The sequence below is a fragment of the Balaenoptera ricei genome, chromosome 16, assembly GCF_028023285.1.
Source record: "Balaenoptera ricei isolate mBalRic1 chromosome 16, mBalRic1.hap2, whole genome shotgun sequence".
Lineage (NCBI taxonomy): Eukaryota > Metazoa > Chordata > Mammalia > Artiodactyla > Balaenopteridae > Balaenoptera > Balaenoptera ricei.
The window spans coordinates 32486148-32510181 of record NC_082654.1 but is presented as its reverse complement, the minus strand read 5'-3'; the positions used below and the strand labels follow the sequence as shown (position 1 = coordinate 32510181).

General features: G+C 38.7%; 1 protein-coding gene across 4 annotated transcripts in view; it reads left to right on the top strand.

The window, feature by feature from the left end:
- The window catches only part of ENTPD1 (ectonucleoside triphosphate diphosphohydrolase 1), a 125309-nt gene extending 111592 nt beyond the window's left edge, over nucleotides 1–13717 (top strand). For all 4 annotated transcript variants that reach the window (XM_059899700.1, XM_059899702.1, XM_059899698.1 and 1 more), the window contains 3 exons: nucleotides 5852–5968; nucleotides 7786–7923; nucleotides 10110–13717. In XM_059899700.1, coding sequence (XP_059755683.1) covers nucleotides 5852–5968; nucleotides 7786–7923; nucleotides 10110–10316 — 462 coding nt within the window. In that variant the 3' untranslated portion in view covers nucleotides 10317–13717. The remainder of the gene's footprint in view (nucleotides 1–5851; nucleotides 5969–7785; nucleotides 7924–10109) is intronic.
- The last annotated feature ends 10317 nt before the right edge of the window (nucleotides 13718–24034 follow it).

Here is a 24034-nt window from a genome sequence, read left to right as displayed (position 1 = left end):
AAGTAAAATAAAGCTATTATAAAGCAAAGCTATACAGACAAAATCTCCCCCAGAAGCATACACATATACACTCACAGAAAAAAAGGAAAAGGGGAAAAATTAATATATCCTGCTCCCAAAGTCCACCTCCTGAATTTGGGATGATTCGTTGTCTATTCAGGTATTCAACAGATGCAGGCACATCAAGTTGTTTGTGGAGTTTTAATCCGCTGCTTCTGAGGCTGCTGGGAGAGATTTCCCCTCCTCGTCTCTGTTCGAACAGCTCCTGGGGATCAGCTTTGGATTTGGACCCGCCTCTGCGTGTAGGTCTCCTGAGGGCGTCTGTTCCCCGCCCAGACAGGACGGGGTTAAAGGAGCAGCTGCTTCGGGGGCTCTGGCTCACTCAGGCCGCGGGGAGGGAGGGGTACAGAGGGGGCGGGGCGAGCCTGCGGCGTCAGAGGCCGGCGTGATGTTGCACCAGCCTGAGGTGCGCAGTGCGTTCTCCCGGGGAAGTTGTCTCTGGATCACGGGACGCTGGCAGTGGCGGGCTGCACGGGCTCCCGGGAGGGGCGGTGTGGAGAGTGACCGGTGCTCGCACACAGGCTTTTTGGAGGCGGCAGCAGCAGCCCCAGCGTCTCACGCCCGTCTCTGGGGTCCGCGCTGATAGCCGCGGCTCGCGCCAGTTTCTGGAGTTCGTTTAGGCGGCACTCTGAATCCCCTCTCCCCGCGCGCCGTGAAACAAAGAGGCAAGAAAAGGTCTCTTGCCTCTTCGGCAGCTGCAGACTTTTTCCCGGTCTCCCTCCCAGCCAGCTGTGGTGCGCTAACCCCTTCAGGCTGTGTTCACGCCGCCAACCCCAGTCCTCTCCCTGCGATCCGACCGAAGCCCGACCCTCAGCTCCCAGCCCCGCCCGCCCCGGCGGCTGAGCAGACAAGCCTCTCGGGCTGGTGAGTGCTGGTCAGCGCCGAGCCTCCGTGCGGGAAGTGCGGGAATCTCTCCGCTTTGCCCTCCACACCCCTGTGGCTGCGCTCTCCTCCGTGGCTCCGAAGCTTCCCCCCTCTGCCACCCGCAGCCTCTGCCCGCGAAGGGGCTTCCTAGTGCGTGGAAATCTTTCCTCCTTCACAGCTCCCTCCCACTGGTGCAGGTGCCGTCCCTATTCTTTTGTCTCTGTTATTTCTTTTTTCTTTTGCCCTACCCAAGTACGGGGGGAGTTTCTTGCCTTTTGGGAGGTCTGACGTTTTCTGCCAGCATTCAGTGGGTGTTCTGTAGGAGCAGTTCCACGTGTAGATGTATTTCTACTGTATCTGTGGGAAGGAAGGTGATCTCCGCGTCTTACTCTTCCGCCATCTTCTCTCCTCCCCCCGATCATATGGTTTTTATTCTTCAATTTGTTAATATGGTATATCACATTGATTGGTTTGCCTATATTGAAGAATCCTTGCATCTCTGGGATAAATCCCACTTGATCATGGTGTATGATCCTTTTCATGTGTTGTTGGATTCTGTTTGCTAGTATTTTGTTGAGCATTTTTGCATCTACATTCATGAGTGGTATTGGTCTGTAGTTTTCTTTTTTTGTGGTATCTTTGGTTTTGGTGTCAGTGTGATGGTGGCCTCGTAGAATGAGTTTGGGAGGGTTCCTTCCTCTGCAATTTTTTGGAAGAGTTTGAGAAGGATGGGTGTTAGCTCTTCTCTAAATGTTTGATAGAATTCGCCTGTGAAGCCATCTGGTCCTGGACTTTTGTTTGTTGGAAGATTTTTAATCACTGTTTCAATTTATAACTTGTAATTGGTCTGTTCATATTGTCTATTTCTTCCTGGTTCAGTCTTGGAAGGTTATAACCTTCCAAGAATTTGTCCATTTCTTCCAGGTTGTCCATTTTATTGGCATAGAGTTGCTCTTAGGATGCTTTGTATTTCTGTGGTGTCCATTGTAACTTCTCCTTTTTCATTTCTAATTTTATTGATTTGAGTCCTCTCTCTCTTTTTCTTGCTGAGTCTGGCTAAAGGTTTGTCAATTTTGTTTATCTTTTCCAAGAACCAGCTTTTAGTTTTATTGATCTTTGCTATTGTTTTCTTTGTTTCTATTTCATTTATTTCTGCTCTGATCTTTATGATTTCTTTCCTTCTGCTAACTTTGGGCTTTCCTTGTTCTTCTTTCTCTAGTTCCTTTAGGTGTAAGGTTAGATTGTTTATTTGAGATTTTTCTTGTTTATTGAGGTAAGATTGTATTGCTATAAACTTTCCTCTTAGAACTGCTTTTGCTGCATCCAGTAGGTTTTGGATTGTCGTGTTTTCATTGTCATTTGTCTCTAGGTATTTTTTGATTTCCTCTTTGATTTCTTCAGTGACCTCTTGGTTATTTTGTAATGTATTGTTTAGCCTCCATGTGTTTGTGTTTTTTACGTTTTTTCCTCTGTAATTGATATCTAGTCTCATAGCGTTGTGGTTGGAAAAGATGCTTGATATGATTTCAGTTTTCTTAAATTTGCCGAGACTTCATTTGTGACCCAAGATGTGATCTATCCTGGAGAATGTTCCGTGTGCCTTTGAGAAGAAAGTGTAATATGCCGTTTTCAGTTGGGATGCCCTATAAATATCAGTCAAATCTATCTGGTCTATTGTGTCATTTAAAGCTTGTGTTTCCTTATTAATTTTCTGTCTGGGTGATCTCTCCATTGGTGAAAGTGGAGTGTTAAAGTCCCTACTATTATTGTGTTACTGTTGATTTCCTGTTTTATAGCTGTTAGCATTTGCCTTATGTATTGAGGTGCTCCTATGTTGGGTGCATATATATTTATAATTGTTATATCTTCTTCTTGGATTGATCCCTTGATCATTATGTAGTGTCCTTCCTTGTCTCTTGTAACATTCTTTATTTTAAAGTCCATTTTATCTGATATGAGTATTGCTACTCCAACTTTCTTTTGATTTCCATCTGCATGGAATATCTTTTTCCATTCCCTCACTTTCAGTCTGTATGTGTTCCTAGGTCTGAAGTGTGTCTCTTGTTGACAGCATATATATGGGTCTTGTTTTTGTATCCATTCAGTGAGCCTGTGTCTTTTGGTTGAAGCATTTAATCCATTCACATTTAAGGTAATTATCGATATGTATATTCCTATTACCATTTTCTTAATTGTTTTGGGTTTGTTTTTGTAGGTCCTTTTCTTCTCTTGTGTTTCCCACTTAGAGAAGTTCCTTAAGCATTCATTATAGAGCTGGTTTGGTGGTGCTGAATTCTCTTAGCTTTTGCTTGTTTGTAAAGCTTTGATTTCTCTGTCAAATCTGAATGAGATCCTTGCTGGGTGCAGTAATCTTGGTTGCAGGTTCTTCCCTTTCATCACTTTAAATGTATCGTGCCACTCCCTTCTGGCTTGTAGAGTTTCTGCTGAGAAATCAGCTGTTAACCTTAGGGGAGTTCCCTTGTGTGTTATTTTTTGTTTTTCCTTGTTGCTTTTAATAATTTTTCTTTGTCTTTAAATCTTGTCAATTTAATTACTATGTGTCTCAGCCTGTTTCTCCTTGGGTTTGTCCTGCCTGGGACTCTGCGCTTCCTGGACATGGGTGGCTATTTCCTTTCCCATGTTAGGGAAGTTTTCAACTGTAATTTCTGTAGATATTTTCTCGGGTCCTTTCTCTCTCTCTTCTCCTCCTGGGACCCCTATAATGCAAATGTTGGTGCATTTAATGTTGTTCCAGAGGTCTCTTAGGCTGTCTTCATTTCTTTTCATTCTTTTTTCTTTATTCTGTTCTGCAGCAGTAAATTCCACCATTCTGTCTTCCAGGTCACTTATGCATTCTTCTGCCTCAGTTATTCTGGTATTGATTCCTTCTAGTGTATTTTTCATTTCAGTTATTGTATTGTTTGTCTCTGTTTGTTTGTTCTTTAATTCTTCTAGGTCTTTGTTGAACATTTCTTGCATCTTCTTGGTCTTTGCCTCCATTCTTTTTCCAAGGTCCTGGATCATCTTCACTCTCATTATTCTGAATTCTTTTTCTGGAAGGTTGACTATCTCCACTTCATTTAGTTGTTTTTCTGGGGTTTTATCTTTTTCCTTCACCTGGTACATAGTCCTTTGCCTTTTCATTTTGTCTGTCTTTCTGTGACCATGGTTTTTGTTCCAAAGACTGCAGGATTGTCATTCTTCTTGCTTCTGCTGTCTGCCCTCTGGTGGATGAGGCTATCTAAGAGGCTTGTGCAAGCTTCCTGATGGGAGGGACTGGTGGTGGGTAGAGCTGGGTCTATCTATTTTATATATAGTAGTGTGTATATGTTAATCCCAAACTCCTAATTTACCCCTCCCCCTCCTCCCGCTTTCCTTTTTGGTAACCATAAGTTTGTTTTCTATGTCTTTGAGTCTCTTTCTGTTTTGTAAGTAAGTTCTTTTGTATCACTTTTTTGGATTCCATGTATAAGTTCTTTTGTATCACTTTTTTGGATTCCATGTATAAGTGATATCATATGATATTTGTTTTCTCTTTGTGACTTACTTCATCTAGTATGATAATCTCTAGGTCCATCCATGTTGCTGCAAACAGCATTATTTCATTCTTTTTTATGGCTGAGTAGTATTCCATTGTGTATGTATACCACATCTTCTTTATCTATTCATCTGTTGGTGGGCATTTAGGTTGCTTCCATGTCTTGACTGTTGTAAATAGTGCTGGTATGAACACTGGGGGGTATGTATCTTTTCGAATTAGACTTTTCTCTGGATATATGCCCAGGAGTGGGATTGCTGGATCATATAGTAACACTATTTTTAGTTATTTTAAGGAACCTCCATACTGTTCTCCATAGTGGCTGCACCAATTTACATTCCCACCAACAGTGTAGGAGGGTTCCCTCTTCTCCACACCCTCTCCAGCGTTTATTGTTTGTAGATTTTTGTAAGATGGTCATTCTGACTGGTGTGAGGTGATACTTCATTTAGTTTTGATTTACATTTTTCTAATAATTAGTGATATTGAGCATCTTTTCATGTGCCTGTCGGCCATCTGTGTGTCTTCTTTGGAGAAATGTCTGTTTAGGTCTTCTACACATTTTTTGATTGGGTTGTTTTTTGTTCTTTGTTTTTTTTATAAACTGTAGGAGCTCTTTGTATATTTTGGAAATTAATCCCTTGTTGGTCACATCATTTGCAAATATTTTTTTCCCAGTGTATAGGTTGTCTTTTTGTTTTGTTTGTGGTTTCCTTTGTTGTACAAAAGCTTTTAAGTTTGATTAAGTCCCATTTGGTTATTTTTATTTTTATTTCCATTTCTCTAGAATGTTTTCTTTTTTACTCATTTGTTTATTTAACTTTTTACGTAGTTCTCATGTATGATGATGATGATTTTTTAAAACTTTTAAGTTGTGCCCAGCTCATGATAGACCTGCAATAAATATTTGTTAAATAAACACTGGCTATTTAAAGAAGGCAGTACATGTACATTATAAAAATAGGCAAAAAAAGGGCATAAATAAAAAGGAAAAAACCCCTTATAATTTTGCCAGAGATCACTCCTGTTATTTACCTTTGTATAGAATTTTCCAGATTTTATTTTTAAAAATTCATACATAATACATAATTTTTTAAAGATGGGATTTTTGTAACTTTTCCTCTTATCTTCTTTTCCCCCCATCTTTCTTTCTCCCTGACTCTCCCATTAAAATTATGGAGAAAATTAGCTACCAGATGGCTCAGAAATGCATGTCAGCAGCAAAGTGACCCCCTTCCAGGAAGGAAGCAACTGTTGGGGATGGAATGTCACCTGATCCATAATTTACTCATCAGAGATTTCCAGGCACTTTCATTAGGCCTTCTGGAGAGTGAATCTGTGTCCCTCTGTGTTGGACACTGCACCAAACTCAGCATTTTTCTCTTGCAGGCATTTTCAGCTTTTTACTATGTGATGGAGTTTTTAAACCTTACATCAGAGGAACAGTCAACTCATAAAAAGATGATTAACACATTGGAAAAGTTCTGCTCTCGGCCTTGGGAAGAGGTAAGTGACTAGAAACAGCATCTGTTACCATTGCTCTCTGCCCTTGAAATCATGGAGGATGTGAGTCTGCTCTTCAAGTCATGCTAATGTGACCAAGATCCAGCACACATGTTAGAGAAGCCTAGATGGTACACTCAATTAAGAGTAAGTTCACTGGCATTCCTTGATAGCTTGGCATACAATGGCTTAAACAAAAAAGGTCTTATTGTTTTCACCTAATTCGAAGTCCGGAAGTAGGCAGTTGCTGGCATGGGGTGGGAAGCTTGACTATCTAAGCCATTCTTCAGTTGTTGTTAGGCCTGTTTCCTCATGGAAGCAAGGTGTAGCTTCAGGGATCACAGCCGTGTTCAAGGTCAGAAGAAGGATAGCTCCAGATACATCTGTTCCTTTTTATAGGAAAGCAAAAGCTATCCCAGAAGCTCCTAGTAGTCTTTTCTCTTACATCTCATTGGCCAGGACTGGCTGGGAAAGCAGGATGCAGGATTTATGACTGGCTTAGAGCCCTAGATCCATCATGAGCTACTTCCTGGAGCTGAGCACATTGTCGCCCACTCCTTCCCCCAACCCCCAGGGAAGACAGGCAATTCACAGAATCTGCCACAGACACCATTGTGGTAAGACCCTTTTTTCATCAGACAGGTCCAAGGTATCTTCTACTTATTCATAAATTTGAAGCACAAATTTTTTCTTGTCTGAGGCACTGAGTCATTCAAGATCCAGTGCTACCTGATGAAAGTTTCCAGGGATGTGAGAGAAAGATATGGAGTCTACTCTGATTTACAAAAACAGATCACCTAGGAGTGGCTCAAAACAGCAGCTGTTTTAAGTTGACAAAAGTGACTTAAAATGAGTGATTTTAAGAGAGATTGCAAAAGTGATTGCAAAAGTGACCAGTGCTGTCATTCTGAAGATATGCAATTAATTAAAAATGAAGGCTGTTCTCGTGGGCACTGACAACAGAGGAAGGAAGGTTGTGCAAGAGCCTGGACATCTGAAATTTTCTCTAAGTATTTTGTCTGAGTTAGAACATGAAGGAAGGGTATTCAGGGCTTTCAGAAAGAGCAGCTCAAATATGCCTCAGCACTTTACAAAACATTTAGGGGAGCCTTTTTGCAGCTAGTGGTGATCTGTGGAGAAAGACGAGCATCTCGGATTCTTGAGCAAAATGCTTCCGAAACTGGGTTCCAGAGCAGTGTTTGTCAGATGTTACTATGTATGTGATCGTACGGGGCTCATATTAAACAGCACATTCTGCACTGGCAGATCAGGGTGAGGATTCAAGTTCTCAGGGGACGCTGCTGATGCTAGTCCAGAGACCTAACTGAGTGGCATGGCTGTTTATGAAACTGTTTCCTCGAGATGCTTATAGAGGCTCTAAACCAAAGACTGGTCAAGAGCATACAGAAAACTCTGGTTAAGCAAAAATTAATAGATTTCTTTCATGCAAGATTTTTCACAGTTTTTAATATGCTACTGTGATTGTGAAACTCAAGTTTCACAAGGGATGGCAAACTATAGTAAAATTCAGTGTTGTTGAACCTATCAGACCACAGAAACTACTTTTTTCCTAGAACACTTATCAATGTCTCATAGAACCCTGTGGAGGAAAAGATTCCTTAACAGACCCTGAACTGTGAACCCCTGCACCCACTGAAGGAGTGCAGCACCACTCCCAAAGCTCTCTGCAGGGGCCAACTCTCAGGCCCATGTGAGCTGGGGCGTTTTCCTCTCTTGATCAGCTCTAATAGCAAACATGAGGGCTATGGAGAAGTGCCTGTTGTTGCACAAGTATGATGTTTTCTTCCCTTCACTTCCAGCTGCAGATGTATTTTGGTGAAGTGAAGGAGAAGTACCTGAGTGAATACTGCTTTTCTGGCACCTACATCCTCGCTCTTCTTCTGAATGGCTATCATTTTACAGCTGAGTCCTGGAAGAATATTCACTTCATGGGCAAGGTTTGTTAGGTTGGGGGGAGGTTGGGTGGTAGTGACTGAAGCAGCTTTGGGCTTAAAAGAGGTAGGAGTCAACCTGATTTAAATTTTGGCCTGATGTCCTGTCCTACCACTTCACCTCTAACCCAAGATGGCATTTTGTGCCCAGCTCTCCTGATAATGTAGACCAGCCAGTTGTGGGTATCCTATCTAAGGAGGGCTACTTGCATTCTCAGCCTCGCCTTTCTGCTCACATAACAGTGACTAACCCCTTATAAAACAAAAAATGAGATAGTAAAGTAATATAACAGTATTTCAACAGCCACAGTGATTCTGCGTGCTGACTTCAACATCCATCTCAAAGGCCCCTTCATGAATCCAGAAGGGATGATCATGGTTTGTCACAAGGGGTGAAGGCCTTGTTGGTTGTAGCTTCAAGACTGGCCAATCTGAAAGCTCGCTGTGAAGAACGAGATGAGTGGCTGTGAATGGGGGCCTTTGCTTAGAAGCCAGGCTTAGCATGAGCCTTAAAGAAGCAAGCCCATAGCTTTGCATTAGCATAGCATTACCTGAAGGTTTCCAGGCATAGAGCAACATTTACATCGGCAGCGAGACTCATGGGCACACTCATGCTTGATGAAAAATATCAAGGGCAGTGTTTCTCTACCTTTTAAACCCATACCCACTAATGACAAAAACAATTTACCCCTTTATTAAATACGGTGACTTCAAGCAAAACAAAGCATTGAGGCAGCAGAGGGCTGTAGTAGCCTTAAAGATAGTAGTGCCACCACACTCTTGTCAATATTGACTTCGCTAATTAAAATCTTTTTTTTTGTTTTAACATCCCAGTCTTCCTTCCATTCCATCACAGTTTGTCTGTTTGAGAGATATGTCTATGTCAAATTTACCTAGTGATTTATATTCTTTGAGCTCCAGTCTATGATCCATTATTTCTAAACCTTAAGTGATAACTCCTCTAACTCTGGAGGCTTCCTTGACACAGGCAGTCAGATACGGTTCCATTCCCCATAAAGGGACATGGGCCTTTTTACAAATTATTAATTCCCAGTACTGGTAAAGGTTTAGGGGAGAGGAGCATTCCACATGGTATTGGTTGGAATGTAAACTGGCATAACCTTTGGGAAGACTGTTTTGGCAACATGTGCTAGGAGCCTTAAAACATGTACATCATTTTGTCCAATTGCTCCATTTCTAGGATTTATAAATAATTGAACAAAGTGAGTAAAAATGAACATATAAGGCAGTTCATGTCAGTGATGATGTTGCAGAAATCCCTTAAGAGACACGGGATGATGTTTACAAGGAATTGTTAAGTGAATAATTCTACGTACAATTTAATTCCATTTTTTATGTGAAAAACACGCACAGAGAGGACTGGTAGGGTATGTCACAAAATGATAATAGCAGCAACTTCTGAATGATGAAGTAGAGGTGGTTTTTATTTTCTTTTTTAGGATTATCTGTACTTCATGATTTTCCTACCGTGACCACATACAACTCATGTAATAGAAACATTTCCACAATTCTTTATTATTCATAGACTACCTGTATTTCAATACATTTTGAGGTGACTTGAAAATATTCTTAGGAAGGTGGCCGGGGTGGAGAATGTTTTTTCATTTAAGAATAATCCTTTCTCATGCATATGCAGTCTTTCACCTTACATCAAGTAAGACTGACTTGCTGGGATTATTCCCCAGTTTTTCCCCAGTTGAATCATAAAAGAAGTCCTGGTTTCGTATGGATGAGATTCCTGGGCCTGACATTGATGCCCAAGGCCAGGGACAGTCATTATTCTCTCATCCTTTGCCCGCTTCCTGTCATCCGCCCCCACTTCCCCACCCCAGCCACCCACATTCACACAAACAACAAAAGAAGAATGCAAATTTCCAAAGGCCTAATTTGAGTTAAGTTCTTCTAGGCAGGAGAACTGAGCCGTCATTCCCCAAATTCCTCTCTGAATTTCGGGGATTTAGTAGTGAGGCCCCACACTCTCCTTCTTAATCGCTTACTCCTGCTCCATTTTCCCCACAGCCATATTCCCAATTCAGAATATAAAACTAATCCATTTAGAGAACTAAACATGGTGCTCTCACTTCCTGGTTGCTCAGTGTTATGGACAGGGTTACATGAAAGCTCACTTAATCCTCGGACCAGAAACAACAGCCTTTCCCCACTGTTCGCAGGTCCGGAGCACCAGCGTCGGGTGGACTTTGGGCTACATGCTGAACCTGACCAACATGATCCCATCTGAAGAGCCACTGTCCACACCTCTCACCCACTCCACATATGTCTTCCTCATGGTCCTCTTCTCCCTGATCCTGGTCATAGCGGTCATAATAGGCATATTTATCTTTCACAAGCCTTCGTATTTCTGGAAAGACATGGTATAGCAGGAACAGCTGAAATCTGCTGGCTGGAGTGAGAAGAAAACTTGCCCAGGGAGCACTTTCCTCCACAGTGGTGTACAAGGCCAGTCTTGACCAGCATGAAGCTTCCTTGGCTTTTGCTGAAGCCTTTCCATGGGAGGTATTTACCACCCACTGCCTCAAGAACTTCCTGGCAGACATTGTCTCTTTTGTGAGTCTCTCCAAACTCCCCCCTTTCTCTTTTGTACTCTGTGCTTGTGTAGGTCTTGAAGACCTGCCTCCTTTCATGATAGTTGCTTTATAAAAGAACAATATTGACTTTATCCAGAAGAACTGAGAGTCCTGAGTCCTGTGCTGGGAAGTTGCCCTGGCTAAAAGAAGAATCTTGGGAACTGATTCAGTTGTGGTCTTACAGACCCTTTCTCTCTCCTGTTTCCCATTTATTAAGAAAGCCATTCAGTGCCTTTGGAGAAGACAGACACATATCCCATGCCCAGCCTGCCCTTTGCATGGGAGAATTTTCTAGTCTAGGCAAATATGTGCTAGGGCAAAAGAGTCTTACAAAGGAATTTATGGGATGTGCAGTTAATCCAGTAGTTAATCCAAGACAAAAGAGGGATGTGGGTAAGTCACATATTCCTGGGTGATGCCAAAATGCTAGAGTGGGACACCCAGACCAGAGATTATTTAAAAAGCTGCTGTACATATACATAGGCATTCAAATATCAGGGCATATTATCTGGTAGGTGTATACATGTCAGGAAGAAAAATACAGTTACAACACAAGGTCAGGAAAGTGCATCCTCCAACACATCTATTGGGGTTTTGTTTTTATTGCAGTAAAATGCATATAACCTAAAATTCACCATTATGACATATACAATTTAGTGGCATTTAGTACATTCACAATGTTGTGCAACTGTCACCAATATCTAATTCCAGAATATTTTCATCACTAAGAAATTATTGGCTGGGGATAAGACCATCCTGTGGTAGGCTTGAACCATCAACCTTTCCATTTAGCCAAGCAGGCTAACCAGTTGCACCACAAAGATGCTCACTGAGTTTTAAAGCCATTCCATATCTTACTGTCCCAGGGTTTAATTTAGTGAAAGAGTTGCATTGGTGCAGAGTGGCATGCCTTTTTTGCCGTCATGGTATTTACACAACAAAATGTGCCAGGAACCACATCTGCAAGTTTTGCTGCCAGTTCTAGGTACTTTTGCTTTAAGCATCTTTGCCATATACATTTTTGCCACAAACATTTTCACTGCAAATAATTGGCTCTAAAGCAATTTTGCCATAAAAGATAAAACAATGGAAAATCAAAGAGGGATAATTAAAAGGACATAATGAAACGAAAAACAAAATTCAAGACTTATTGTGAAATATAAAATATTTGATTACCTTTAAAGTGTGCGTTGATTCATGGCAATACTTTGCACATAACGGATTTTATTTTGTGGGTTGTATCTAAGCACTTGTCTTCCAAGTCTTTCATTCATAGCATTTTACACTTTTCTTTTTTGCTCATTGATTTGTCTTCTCGTTCTGCATTGTACTTTTTCTTTTTTGCTAAAATTTCTTCCTTCGTAAAGAGCGATGTAAGCTTCCAAATACTTAGAGGCATCTTTGTAACTGAGCTTTGTGTTGTGTTTTGAAAGCTTCTACACGGTTGTTGTTTGTTCTTGGCATATTGTCACGTGTCCATTGATAGATGTTCCAAAGTTGTGTGGGAAATGTGGGTTCACCTCTGCACCTTCCAGGACCTTGGCCTCTTTCTCCTCCACTGTAGTGTGTTTCAAAATAAGAAACCAACTTTTGGGACAAATCACTGTCATATGCCAGCTCGATAAAGCCATCAATAATGTCACCAACTGGAAGAAATGCTAACACATTTCAACCAGTTGAAACCGAACTGTCAAACCAAAAACTGTCAACCAGTTATTTTATCTTTCACAGGGAATTTGCCTTACAGCCAGTTAGTTATTCGACAAAAATGTTTGTTGCAGAAGTGCTTGTGGCAGAGATGTCAATGGCAAAGATGCTTATGGTGAAGGTACCTAGAACCCATTTCAACATGTAATTAATATATGTTATTAATGAGATTTTTGTTTTTTAATATTAAGTTTTTGAAATCTGTTGTATATATTACACTTACAGCACATCCTAATCAGGACTCCATTTCAAGTGCTCAATGGCCACGTGTGACTAGTGGCTACCATATTGAATAGCACATGTCTAAAAGTACATTCAAAGCTAAAAAGACACAGGCAATAACACTTTGTCTTTCTCTTGAGGGGGGGAATTTTCTTTAAACAGCTATAGATGCTATAACATCCTTGCTATTATTTATTATATATGAAGTTTAACATTATTCTTAACAAGCTTTTAACATCCCAGCTAAGAATTTTACATTACTCCTCAGGTTTTGTTGCCTTTTTTGTGAAGACATAGATGCCTATTATTCAGACCAAGATGCCTGATGAAAGACCTTTGGGAAATTTAATCTGGATTCAAAGATAATACAAGATAATTGGATGCTTATATTCTATGGTCAAAATGTAAATTTGAATGTTAAAATAAAGATTAGTCTCTTAATAGCTCACAGAGCGAAGTTTACCACATAATAGTAACGTTACTATTAAAATATATTCTCATTTATTGTCAGTTTGAAAGATGAGCTGAATTTCACTGAAATTGGTCTCATTCCTCTCTGATTCAGAGTCTAATAGTTGCTATCTTGTTAGAACATGACAGTTGCTCATAGTTAGCCTGTACTAGCCAGGTATTTCTTTCAGTTTGTGCTAGTTTTATTATGTTTTAAAATTTCTTATAACCTCAAAATTTCAGTGGCTTACCACAATAAACATTGATTTTTCATGTTCATGGGTCTGCAAGTCAGCTAGTATATCTACTTCCGGTGGTAGGTCTGGTTCAGGCCTGCTCCATATATCTCCCACTCTCCTTGTCTGGTGGCTTCCTGAGCCATGTTCCCATGATGAGTGGTAGGGGCACAAGAAAGGGAGAGAAAATACAGGATGCCTCTTCAGGCCTTGGCCAGGACAGGCCCCTGTCACTTCCATCCACATTCTACTAACCAAAATAAGTCATATGACTAAGCCCAACATTAGGAAGCTGGAGAAACACTGGGAGGAATGGCAGAGTCATGTGGCAAAGGACATGAATAACTAATTCTAACACAGAAAATTCGTGAAACATTGGGCACAATGATTCAATCTACCACAGCGTCTCATTAAAACATAAAGTATGTTTTCTTCAAATCTACTTATCTTGCCAAAGAATATTCTTCTTAAAAAATGTCATTTCTTCTATGACATCATCAATTACAACTTTTTTTCACAGCCTTAATCAGGGTGCTCTGGCGGCTCCTAAATTAGTCTCACATTCTAAAATGATAGATTTCCTGAGAGACCATCTATTTATTTTCCTTATATGTTTAGGACAATGTATAGTTAACTACCCAAGTTTTTATTTGCACAAGAACCTAATACAAATGAACATAATTGGTTTTATCACAGGTATAATGGATTTTTTAATAAAGGGGAAAGGAATGTCTCCAAAAGCCTTCTCTTTCAAAAGTGGCATTTAGGACTGTGCATGTGGTAAAAGCATTGTTGTACTTTTTGCATTTCTCTATTTTAAGTAACTTAATTTCTAAATTTAAATTGATGATATAATGATGGCACCACTCTCATCAGCATCTGAGTTGACTTTTTATTTTTATATCCCTTTTGCATGATGAATAGCAGAGAACATGGATTAGTCAATGAGAAGTGAGATACAGTCACCTAAGAAACAACATCATTTCTTATAATGAAGTTCTAAGAAGAGAGGGGAGGAAAGTCATGTGAGCTAGATAGGGAACAGTATGTATTTAGGATGACTTAAACTGAACTCTACCTTTCCTCCTAACCCTGCTCCTCCTCCTGCATTTTATCATGATTAATGCCACCACTGCCTCAAGTAACCAAGATCAGAATCAACTTTATCGATGTTGAAGTGACAGGGGCCTGTCCTGGCCAAGACCTGCCCATTCTGCCTTTGCAGCATTTTTCATTTTGATTCCCCTTTACAATCTTGTTGTTATCACCCCAGTAGAGATCTGATATCAGGAACAGTGATCTTGTCTCCAAACTATTACTTCCAGATTAATCTTTATAAAAAATGGGCTTAATCACATTGCTCCCCAACTAAGACTGTTGGTGACTTTCTATTGCCTAGGAAATAAGGTCATACTCTCCAACAGACATTCAGGCCCTTTGATCCATGCCTATAAGCTCTCCCAGGCTTACATCCCACTCCACCCTCTGATGTTCCTTACACTGTAGCCAAGGTAGACTGATTCTTAACCCAGAGCTGTTCAGGCTATTTGCTCAACTTGGAGCACCTTTGCCCCACTCTACGTTTAAGGCTCAGCTCAAATGACCCTTCTTCAGTGAAGTCTTCTCCAAATCTCTAAGTCAGAATAAACTGCTTCTTCCCTGTGCTATCACAGCCCTTTACCTGGGCCTCCATTAGAGCATTCAGACCATTCTATTCGGTATTTGGGTTAAGCTCCTTGGGGACAAGATATGTGACCTATCTTTTTTTGAAAAGTTGGGCTCAGGGGTATTTTAGCAGGAACTGAGGTAACAGTCCTAGTTAATCGCTCTGTCCATTGCTAGATGGGCTGGTCCATACCACTATTTCTGCATCAGTATCCTGATGTATGTTATCTCTTGACATGACCATCCTCTTCCTCCAGCTTTTAAGGACCAGCTCAACTCCTGATTCCTCAATGAAGCCTTCTTTGTTTACCCACATTGAACTTTTCCTTCTGGACCATGCATTTAGTTTCAATATAGCTCACTACATGGGAATTGATTGTACATATTATGAAAGTAGAATTTTAAGGATTAGAATGCACCTTAAAAGGTAATGTTTATCAAAATTTAATGTGTATATGACTCACCCAGGGGTCTTGTTGAGGTAAAAATTACTTAATTTTAATTAATAAAAAATGATTCAGTAGGTCTGGGGTGAGGCTGAGGTGTTCTACATTTCTAACAAGCTGCCAGGTGATGTCACTACAGCTGTGTGGGGACCAAACTTTGGGTATCAAAGATCTAGACTACTTTACCATTCCATGGAGTTCCTTCTAATGGCTCTCAGATAAGTGGCCATCTACCACCTGACTGCCATACTTCATTTGGCAGCCTGTTCCACAGTGGGCCAGCTCAACTGCCACTTACAAAGCTTACTCCCTCTGCTACATAACAATCCCCAAGTGTTTCTTCCTTTGTCAGTTTTCTGTGCCTCAGGAGTTTTCTGTCTGTGCTGCCCTCTGCCTTTGGGGAGCCACTGCCTGGCACTCAAGTGAAGAACTGGTGTGCCTCAGAGGGATTTCTCCCAGCTCTTCACCCTGCCCCTAGCCTTCAGTTACTGCCTCTGTGCTCTTGGTAGAACCCTGTGAGAAAGATCTGGAAGGGGATCCATAATGCAAGCCTACATGCAACTTTTAAAGATTCTTTAAAATTTCTGCTGGTTTCTTATTATTTTTGTCTCTGATAGCTTTCTTTCTTTGCTGTCACTCTACCAAGGATGAAAGAGTTCTGATGGGTTTTAAAATGCTGTGATTTTGTAGTCTAGCCAGCTGGGTAGAAGCTACAATCTCTTGCCATATGCACACAAGAATTATTTGTAAAATGAAAAAAAATAAATCATAAGGAAATTATTTTTTACAAAGTTTACAATCAGAAATGCAATTCATTAGCATATGGAACTAAAAGTACAGCCTCAATAAATTAGATTTCTGATTTTGAAAAAGCAACAATTATATATACTCCACACTGTTAGTTTCCTTATATTTATAAATACTCTTAAATATTTTTTTAAAATGTAGATGGCTCATTTTGTAATAACACAAGTTGCCTTTTGACATACAACTTAAATTTTCTATTATGAAATGATTTTTGGCCGAGTAACAATGAGAAAGGGGCAAAGATAGGTAAATGGTGGGCTGTTTGTAAAGTGAACTACTCAATACCAACTGAAGTTTTTTCTGATGGTAAATCATAATGCTCTCTCTAAAGCTCATCAATATACAGGCATACATATTTATAATCAGTAGCTTAAAAATATGACTTTTTGTGCTATTCCGTACCTCTTGGATTTTTACCTCTACATTAGTCAAGTGAACCATCTTTTAGGAATACGCATGAAGATGGAAGTCCCTGTGAAGAATATGGTGTGAATCTGCTCCGTCTCCTGCAGTTAAATCCATTTGAAGGATATATTCTTCGATTATCATCTGGACAGAGAGGTCTAAACAGAAACAAGTTATTTTTAACTTTTTATTATGAGAATTTTCAAACACAAAGTAGAATAATGCAATACACATCCATGTGCCCATTACAGAATTCATCAATTGTCATCATTTTGCTAACCTTGCAGAAACAAGTGTTAATTATAATCAGAGATAAAACAGGATTCAAACTTTGTGGAAAAGAGTAAAATATACTTTTTACCAACAGTCAAATGGTGAAGGTGGGCAGAATCATTGCATGGTGCAACATGGTAAAGTACATAGAGGGTTAAGGTCCTTAATAGAAGGATGCATCTTGCATGAAAGGAGGTGGGACATATTTTATAAGCCCCTCTTCAAGCTGCAGGAAGAATCAGGACCACAGCTACACTTGCCTATTTATTTTTTAGATTATGAAGTTAAAGAGAATAGCAGAATCATTTTGGTGTAGCAGCAAATCAATGGATTACGTTACTTATAGACAGTCTCTTCTAAAATATTCCTTTGACACTGAGAAGCTGAAGAAGGCTAATGAATCACCTATTTTAAATTGTAAGTTTTGCTTTTCATGTACGTTTAAACCTAAAACCTCTCTTTTAATTCGACTGAAATATACCTTTGTGGGATAAGTCTAGCACGTTTTTAATGTAAATATTCAATAGTTTCTATAAAGAACCCTGTTTTTCTCCCTGCTACAGTCCCTTCTTATCCAAATTGCTAATACGCTGTGTTACTTAGGCCTGCCAGTGCTGGGTAAGTTAAAAGGAAGAGGGCAGGAAGAATTCTGTCTTTGCTGTCATCTGGCTTTTCTTCCCCTTCAAAACAAGGTCTCTTTTAATCGATCTAAATTTTTCCTTTAGGTTTTTTCCACTTAAGCAGAATACCTTTGAGCCATTTTTTAAAAAAACATCTTTATTGGAGTATAATTGCTTTACAATGCTGTGTTAGTTTCTGCTGTATAACAAAGTGAATCAGCTATATGTATACATATATCCCCATATCCCCTCGCTCTTGTGTCTCCCTCCCACCCTCCCTATCCCACCCCTCTAATTGGCCACAAAGCACCTAGCTGATCTCCCTGTGCTATGCAGCTGCTTCCCACTAGCTATCTTTTCACATTTGGTAGTGTATATATGTCCATGCCACTCTCTCACTTCGTCCCAGCTTACCCTTCCCCTGGTCCTCAAGTCCACTCTCTACGTCTGCGTCTTTATTCCTGTCCTGCCCCTAGGTTCATCAGAACCTTTTTTTTTTTTTTTTAGATTCCATATATATGTGTTAGCATACGGTATTTGTTTTTCTCTTTGAGACTTACTTCGCTCTGTTTGGCAGACTATAGGTCCGTCCACCTCACTACAAATAACTCAATTTCGTTTCTTTTTATGGCTAATATTCCATTGAATATATGTGCCACATCTTCATTATCCATTCATCTGTCAATGGACATTAGGTTGCTTCCATGTCCTGGCTATTGTAAACAGTGCTGCAGTGAACATTGTGGTGCATGTCTCTTTTTGGATTATGGTTTTCTCAGGGTATATGCCCAGTAGTGGGATTGCTGGGTCATATGATAGTTCTATTTTTAGTTTTTTAAGGAACCTCCATACTGTTCTACATAGTGGCTGTATCCATTTACATTCCCACCAACAGTGCAAGAGGGTTCCCTTTTCTCCACACCCTCTCCAGCATTTATTGTTTGTAGATTTTTTGATGATGGCCATTCTGACTGGTGTGAGGTGATACCTCATTGCAGTTTTGATTTGCATTTCTCTAATGATTAGTGATGTTGAGCATACTTTCATGTGTTTGTTGGCAATCTGTGTATCTTCTTTGGAGAAATATCTATTTAGGTCTTCTGCCCACTTTTATTTTTTTTAACATCTTTATTGGAGTATAATTGCTTTACAGTGGTTAGTTCTGCTTTATAACAAAGTGAATTAGTTATACATATGCATATATCCCCATATCTCCTCCCTCTTGCATCTCCCTCCCACCCTCCCTATCCCACCCCTCTAGGTGGTCACAAAGCACCGAGCTGATCTCCCTGTGCTATGCGGCTGCTTCCCACTAGCTATCTGTTTTACATTTGGTAGTGTATATATGTCCATGCCACTCTCTGACTTCATCCCAACTTACCCTTCCCCCTCCCCAGGTCCTCAAGTCCATTCTCTACGTCCGCGTCTTTATTCCTGTCCTGCCCCTAGGTTCTTCGAACCTTTTTTTTTTCAGATTCCGTGTAAATGTGTTAGCATACGGTATTTGTTTTTCTCTTTCTGATTTACTTTGCTCTGTGTGACAGACTCTAGGTCCATCCACCTCACTACAAATAACTCAATTTCGTTTCTTCTTATAGATGAGTAATGTTTCATTGTATATATGTGCCACATCTTCTTTTGCCCACTTTTAGATTGGGTTGTGTGTTTTTTAGATATGGAGCTGCATGAACTGCTTGTATATTTTGGAGATTAATCCTTTGTCAGTTGCTTCATTTGTAAATATTTTCTCCCATTCTGAGGGTTGTCTTCTTGTCTTATTTATGGTTTCCTTTGCTGTGCAAAAGCTTTGAAGTTTCATTAGGTCCCATTTGTTTATTTTTGTGTTTATTTCCATTTCTCTAGGAGTGGGTCAAAAAGGATCTTGCTGTGATTTATGTCATAGAGTGTTCTGCCTATGTTTTCCTCTAAGAGTTTGATAGTGTCTGGCCTTACATTTAGGTCTTTAATCCATTTTGAGTTTATTTTTGTGTATGGTGTTAGGAAGTGTTCTAATTTCATTCTTTTGCATGTAGCTGTCCAGTTTTCCAAGCACCACTTATTGAAGAGGCTGTCTTTTCTCCATTGTATATTCTTGCCTCCTTTATCAAAAATAAGGTGACCATATGTGTGTGGGTTTATCTCTGGCCTTTCTATCCTGTTCCACTGATCTATATTTGTTTTTGTGCCAGTACCATACTGTCTTGATTACTGTAGCTTTGTAGTATAGTCTGAAGTCAGGGAGCCTGATTCCTCCAGTTCCATTTTTCTTTCTCAAGATTGCTTTGGCTATTTGGGGTCTTTTGTGTTTCCATACAAATTGTGAAATTTTTTGTTCTAGTTCTGTGAAAAATGCCAGTGGTAGTTTGATAGGGATTGCATTGAATCTGTAGATTGCTTTCGGTAGTATAGTCATTTTCAATATATTGATTCTTCCAATCCAAGAACATGGTATATCTCTCCATCTGTTTGTATCATCTTTAATTTCTTTCATCAGTGTATTCTGGTTTTCTGCATACAGGTCTTTTTTCTCCTTAGGTAGGTTTATTCCTAGGTATTTTATTCTTTTTGTTACAGTGGTAAACGGGAGTGTTTCCTTAATTTCTCTTTCAGATTTTTCATCATTAGTGTATAGGGATGCAAGAGATTTCTGTGCATTAATTTTGTATCCTGCTACTTTACGAAACTCATTGATTAGCTCTAGTACTTTTCTGGTAGAATCTTTAGGATTCTCTATGTATAGTATCATGTCATCTGCAAATAGTGACAGTTTTACTTCTTCTTTTCCAATTTGGGTTCCCTTTATTTCTTTTTCTTCTCTGATTGCTGTGGCTAAAACTTCCAAAACTATGTTGAATAATAGTGGTGAGAGTGGGCAACCTTGTCTTATTCCTGATCTTAGTGGAAATGTTTTCAGTTTTTCACCATTGAGAACGATTATACATTACTTTGAGGGTGCTGATCATTAAGAAGTCATGACTTTTTCCCAGGCCTGTGGGGGAAAATATGCTATAAGTCCTTAGTATTCTAACAATAAGTGAAGGATAAATGCTAAGTTATTAGCAAAATCTCCCGTTATTCAAGTCAGCAGGACACAATTTTGTTGTGATGTCCCCTAAATTGGGACGTGCCACGTTTTAATTTTCCTTCTTTGTATCTGCTAATGAGCACAAAATTCTCTCTTGCAGCTATCAACTTGTAAATTTCCAAACAAAAGTGTGTTGGTAATAAACAGAATATTTTTTTTCCTGAAAGTTGGTGAACAACCCACTTCACAACATCTTTTCATTTAAAGGACTGTTTCATAACCAGATCACTTTTACCACAATTTATATGATATGGGTTAAGGAAATAATCTTAAAAATATGGCTGGTGACATGCTGGATTACTGAACTGACTTCATGTCAGAAGATATAATAAAAACATATATTGATTTTTATATCATTATTCCTAAGATCTATTAATAGATTATAATAGAAAATATTTAATATAAATACATTTGGGCTGTTTCCAATTTTTGACTAATATAAATAAAGCCACTATGAGCATTCATATCAGTTTTTTTGTGTAAACACAAGTTTTCATTTTTCTAGGATAAATGCTCAAGACTGCAACTGCTGGGTCAGATGTTCAATCCATTTTTAGTTTTATAGGGAACTGCATTATTACATAGGAAACTACAGAACTACATATAGGGAACTACATAAACATAAAATACACCAACTTGATACAGAGTTTAAAAGAGGAATAGATAGCATTTAGAATGGCAAAAAGATAACTATTAAAAACACAGGATGAGATATTATAATTGACCACCAAGTCAGAACTTTGCTTTCCAGCAACAAGAACAAAAAGGAAAGTTTCATTAAAAAAAAACCAAAAAACCCCAAACTAAACAACAAAAAACCCTAATATTGTCTAAAAAAAAAAAGACAACCAACTGAATGGGAGAAAATATTTGCAAATGATATGACTGATAAGGGGTTAATATCCAAAATATAAACAGCTCATACAACTCAATATCAAAAAAACAAACAACCTGATTTTAAAAATGGGCAGAACACCTGAATAGGCATTTTTCCAAAGAAGATATACAGATGGCCAACAGGCACATGAAAAGATGCTCAACATCAGTAATCAACAGAGAAATGCAAATCAAAACCACAATGAGATATCACCTCACACCTGTCAGAATGGTCATCATCAAAAAGACCACAGATAACAAGTGTTGGTGAGAATGTGAAGAAAAGGGAACCCTAGTACATTGTTCAGAATGTAAATTGGTACAACCATTATGGAAAACAGTATAGAAGTTCCTCAAAAAACTAAAAATAGAACTACCATATGATCCAGCAATTCCACTCCTGAGTATATATCCAAAGAAAACAAAAACACTAAATTTCAAAAGATATATGCACCCCATATTTGTGGTGACAAAAGTTTTTAGAGAAGATTTGATTATCAATAGAAGGATGGTAGAATAAACTAATGTATAGTTTTGGACAATTATATAACTTTTACCAGGAATGAGTTCAGTCTTTTATCTATTGACCTGATGGAATGTCTATAATATACTATTAAGGAACAGTATTCATTGAAGGGTAATATGTACTGTTTGAGATCCTATTTTTATTTTTTATTTTAAAATTTTTAAAATTTTTATTTTTGACTGGGCTGTGGCTCATGGGATCTTAGTTCCCCAACCAGAGACTGAACCCAGGCCACGGAAGTGAAAGTGCCGAGTCCTAACCACTGGACTGCCAGCGAGTTCCCGGAGATCCCATTTTTATAAAACAACAAAAAAAAATGGCAGACACCACAAAAAAGATACATGCACCCTGATGTTCAGTATTATTTATAGCAGCCAAGATATGGAAGCAACCTAAGTGTCCATGAGCAGATGAATAGATAAAGAAGGTATGGTATATATACAATGGAATATTACTCAGCCATAAAAAAGGATAAAATTTTGCCATTTGCAACAACATGGATGGACATGGAGGGTATTATGCTTAGTGTGAAATAAGTCAGAAAGAGAAAGATAAATACTGTAATACTGTATATCACTTATATTTGGAATCTAAAAAATACAACAAACAAATGAATATAATAAAATAGAAACAGACTTATAGAGAACAAACTAGTGGTTACTAGTGGGGAGAGGGAAGGGAGGAGAGGAAAGATAGGGATAAGAGATTAAGAGGTACAAACACAAGCTACTATGTATAAAATAAATGAACTACGAGGATATATTGGATAGCACAGGGAATTTAGTCAATATTTTATAATAACTTTAAATGGAGTATAATCTATAAAAATTTTGAATCACTACGTTGTACACCTGAAACTAATATAATATTGTAAATCAACTATTCTTCAATAAAAAGAAAGCTTCTGGCACCAACTTCTAAGAAAGATTTTCACAAGGATTTTATTCATAAGGAACATAATAGTTGTTTTGAATCATGAAGATAAACAAATGCTTCCTTAAAATGGGAGCACAGCGACTATATGAGGGAAGGAGACTGTGTCAAGGCAGATTTGAAACGCCACTGTAAGCTGAAGAGCTCTGCACACCCCCTCATGTATTTTAGGCATATCCTGTGGTGCTAGCTAATGCCTAACGCAATGCCTGGAACTGCTCAAGAATTCCTCCTCCAGAACTGCTAAGGTGGCAAAATGTTTCATGTTTTGAGGTGAGAACTGAGGCTGAAAGAAAAACAAAATTGAAAAACAGCCTATTAATGTCTGTTCTAACTTGTATTAAATCAGTTCACAGTAGATAATTTCAATTCGTTGGAAATAATTACATAATATTTTAGTTTAAAAAACAAAACAAAATACAAATATCAAATATTCCTCATGTTTTAAAATACTATTGTGTATTCTGAAATTAAGTTATGAGAAAAATGCCAATAGAGAAGAGTGCAGAAACATTTTTTAGTAAAGATAGAAAAACAAGGTTTCAAGATAGTTTTAAAATTGTCTTCATCAGTTTATAAAGATATATATACATAGAAGGATTTCTAGTACCGTTTGACAGATAGCCTTAATTCAGTTGCAGATATATTGGTAGAATAAATACAAATTATTACTTTAAATCATAGCATTTTAGATTTTGAAGGGATCATAGCAATTACCTAGTTCAATATTTGCCAAATAGTTTGGAGAACATTAGTATCCCATGTCTTGTTAATGCTTGTTCTGTGGGGAAAACAAAGAGTTCTGTGCTCAAGTAAGTTGGGGAAATGTGGGGTTAAATAAAATTTAATAAAATTTTTAAAATTTAATTTATTGAAGTACCATTGATTTACAATGTGTTACTTTCTGCTGTATAGCAAAGTGATTCAGTTATACATACATGCATACATACATATATTCTTTTTCATACTCTTTCCCATTATGGTTTATTACACAAAACTGAATATAGTTACCTGTACTTTACAGTAGAACCTTGTTGTTTATCCATTCTATATATAATAGTTTGCATCTGCTAATCCCAAACTCCCAATCCATCCCTCCCCCACCCCGCTCCCCCTTGGCAACCACAAGTCTGTTCTCTATGTCTGTGAGGCTGTTTCTTTTTCGTAAATAAGTTCATTTGTGACATATTTTAGATTACACATATAAAAATTTAATAAATTCTTTTTTTTTTCTCTTTTGGCTGCGTTGGGTCTTCGTTG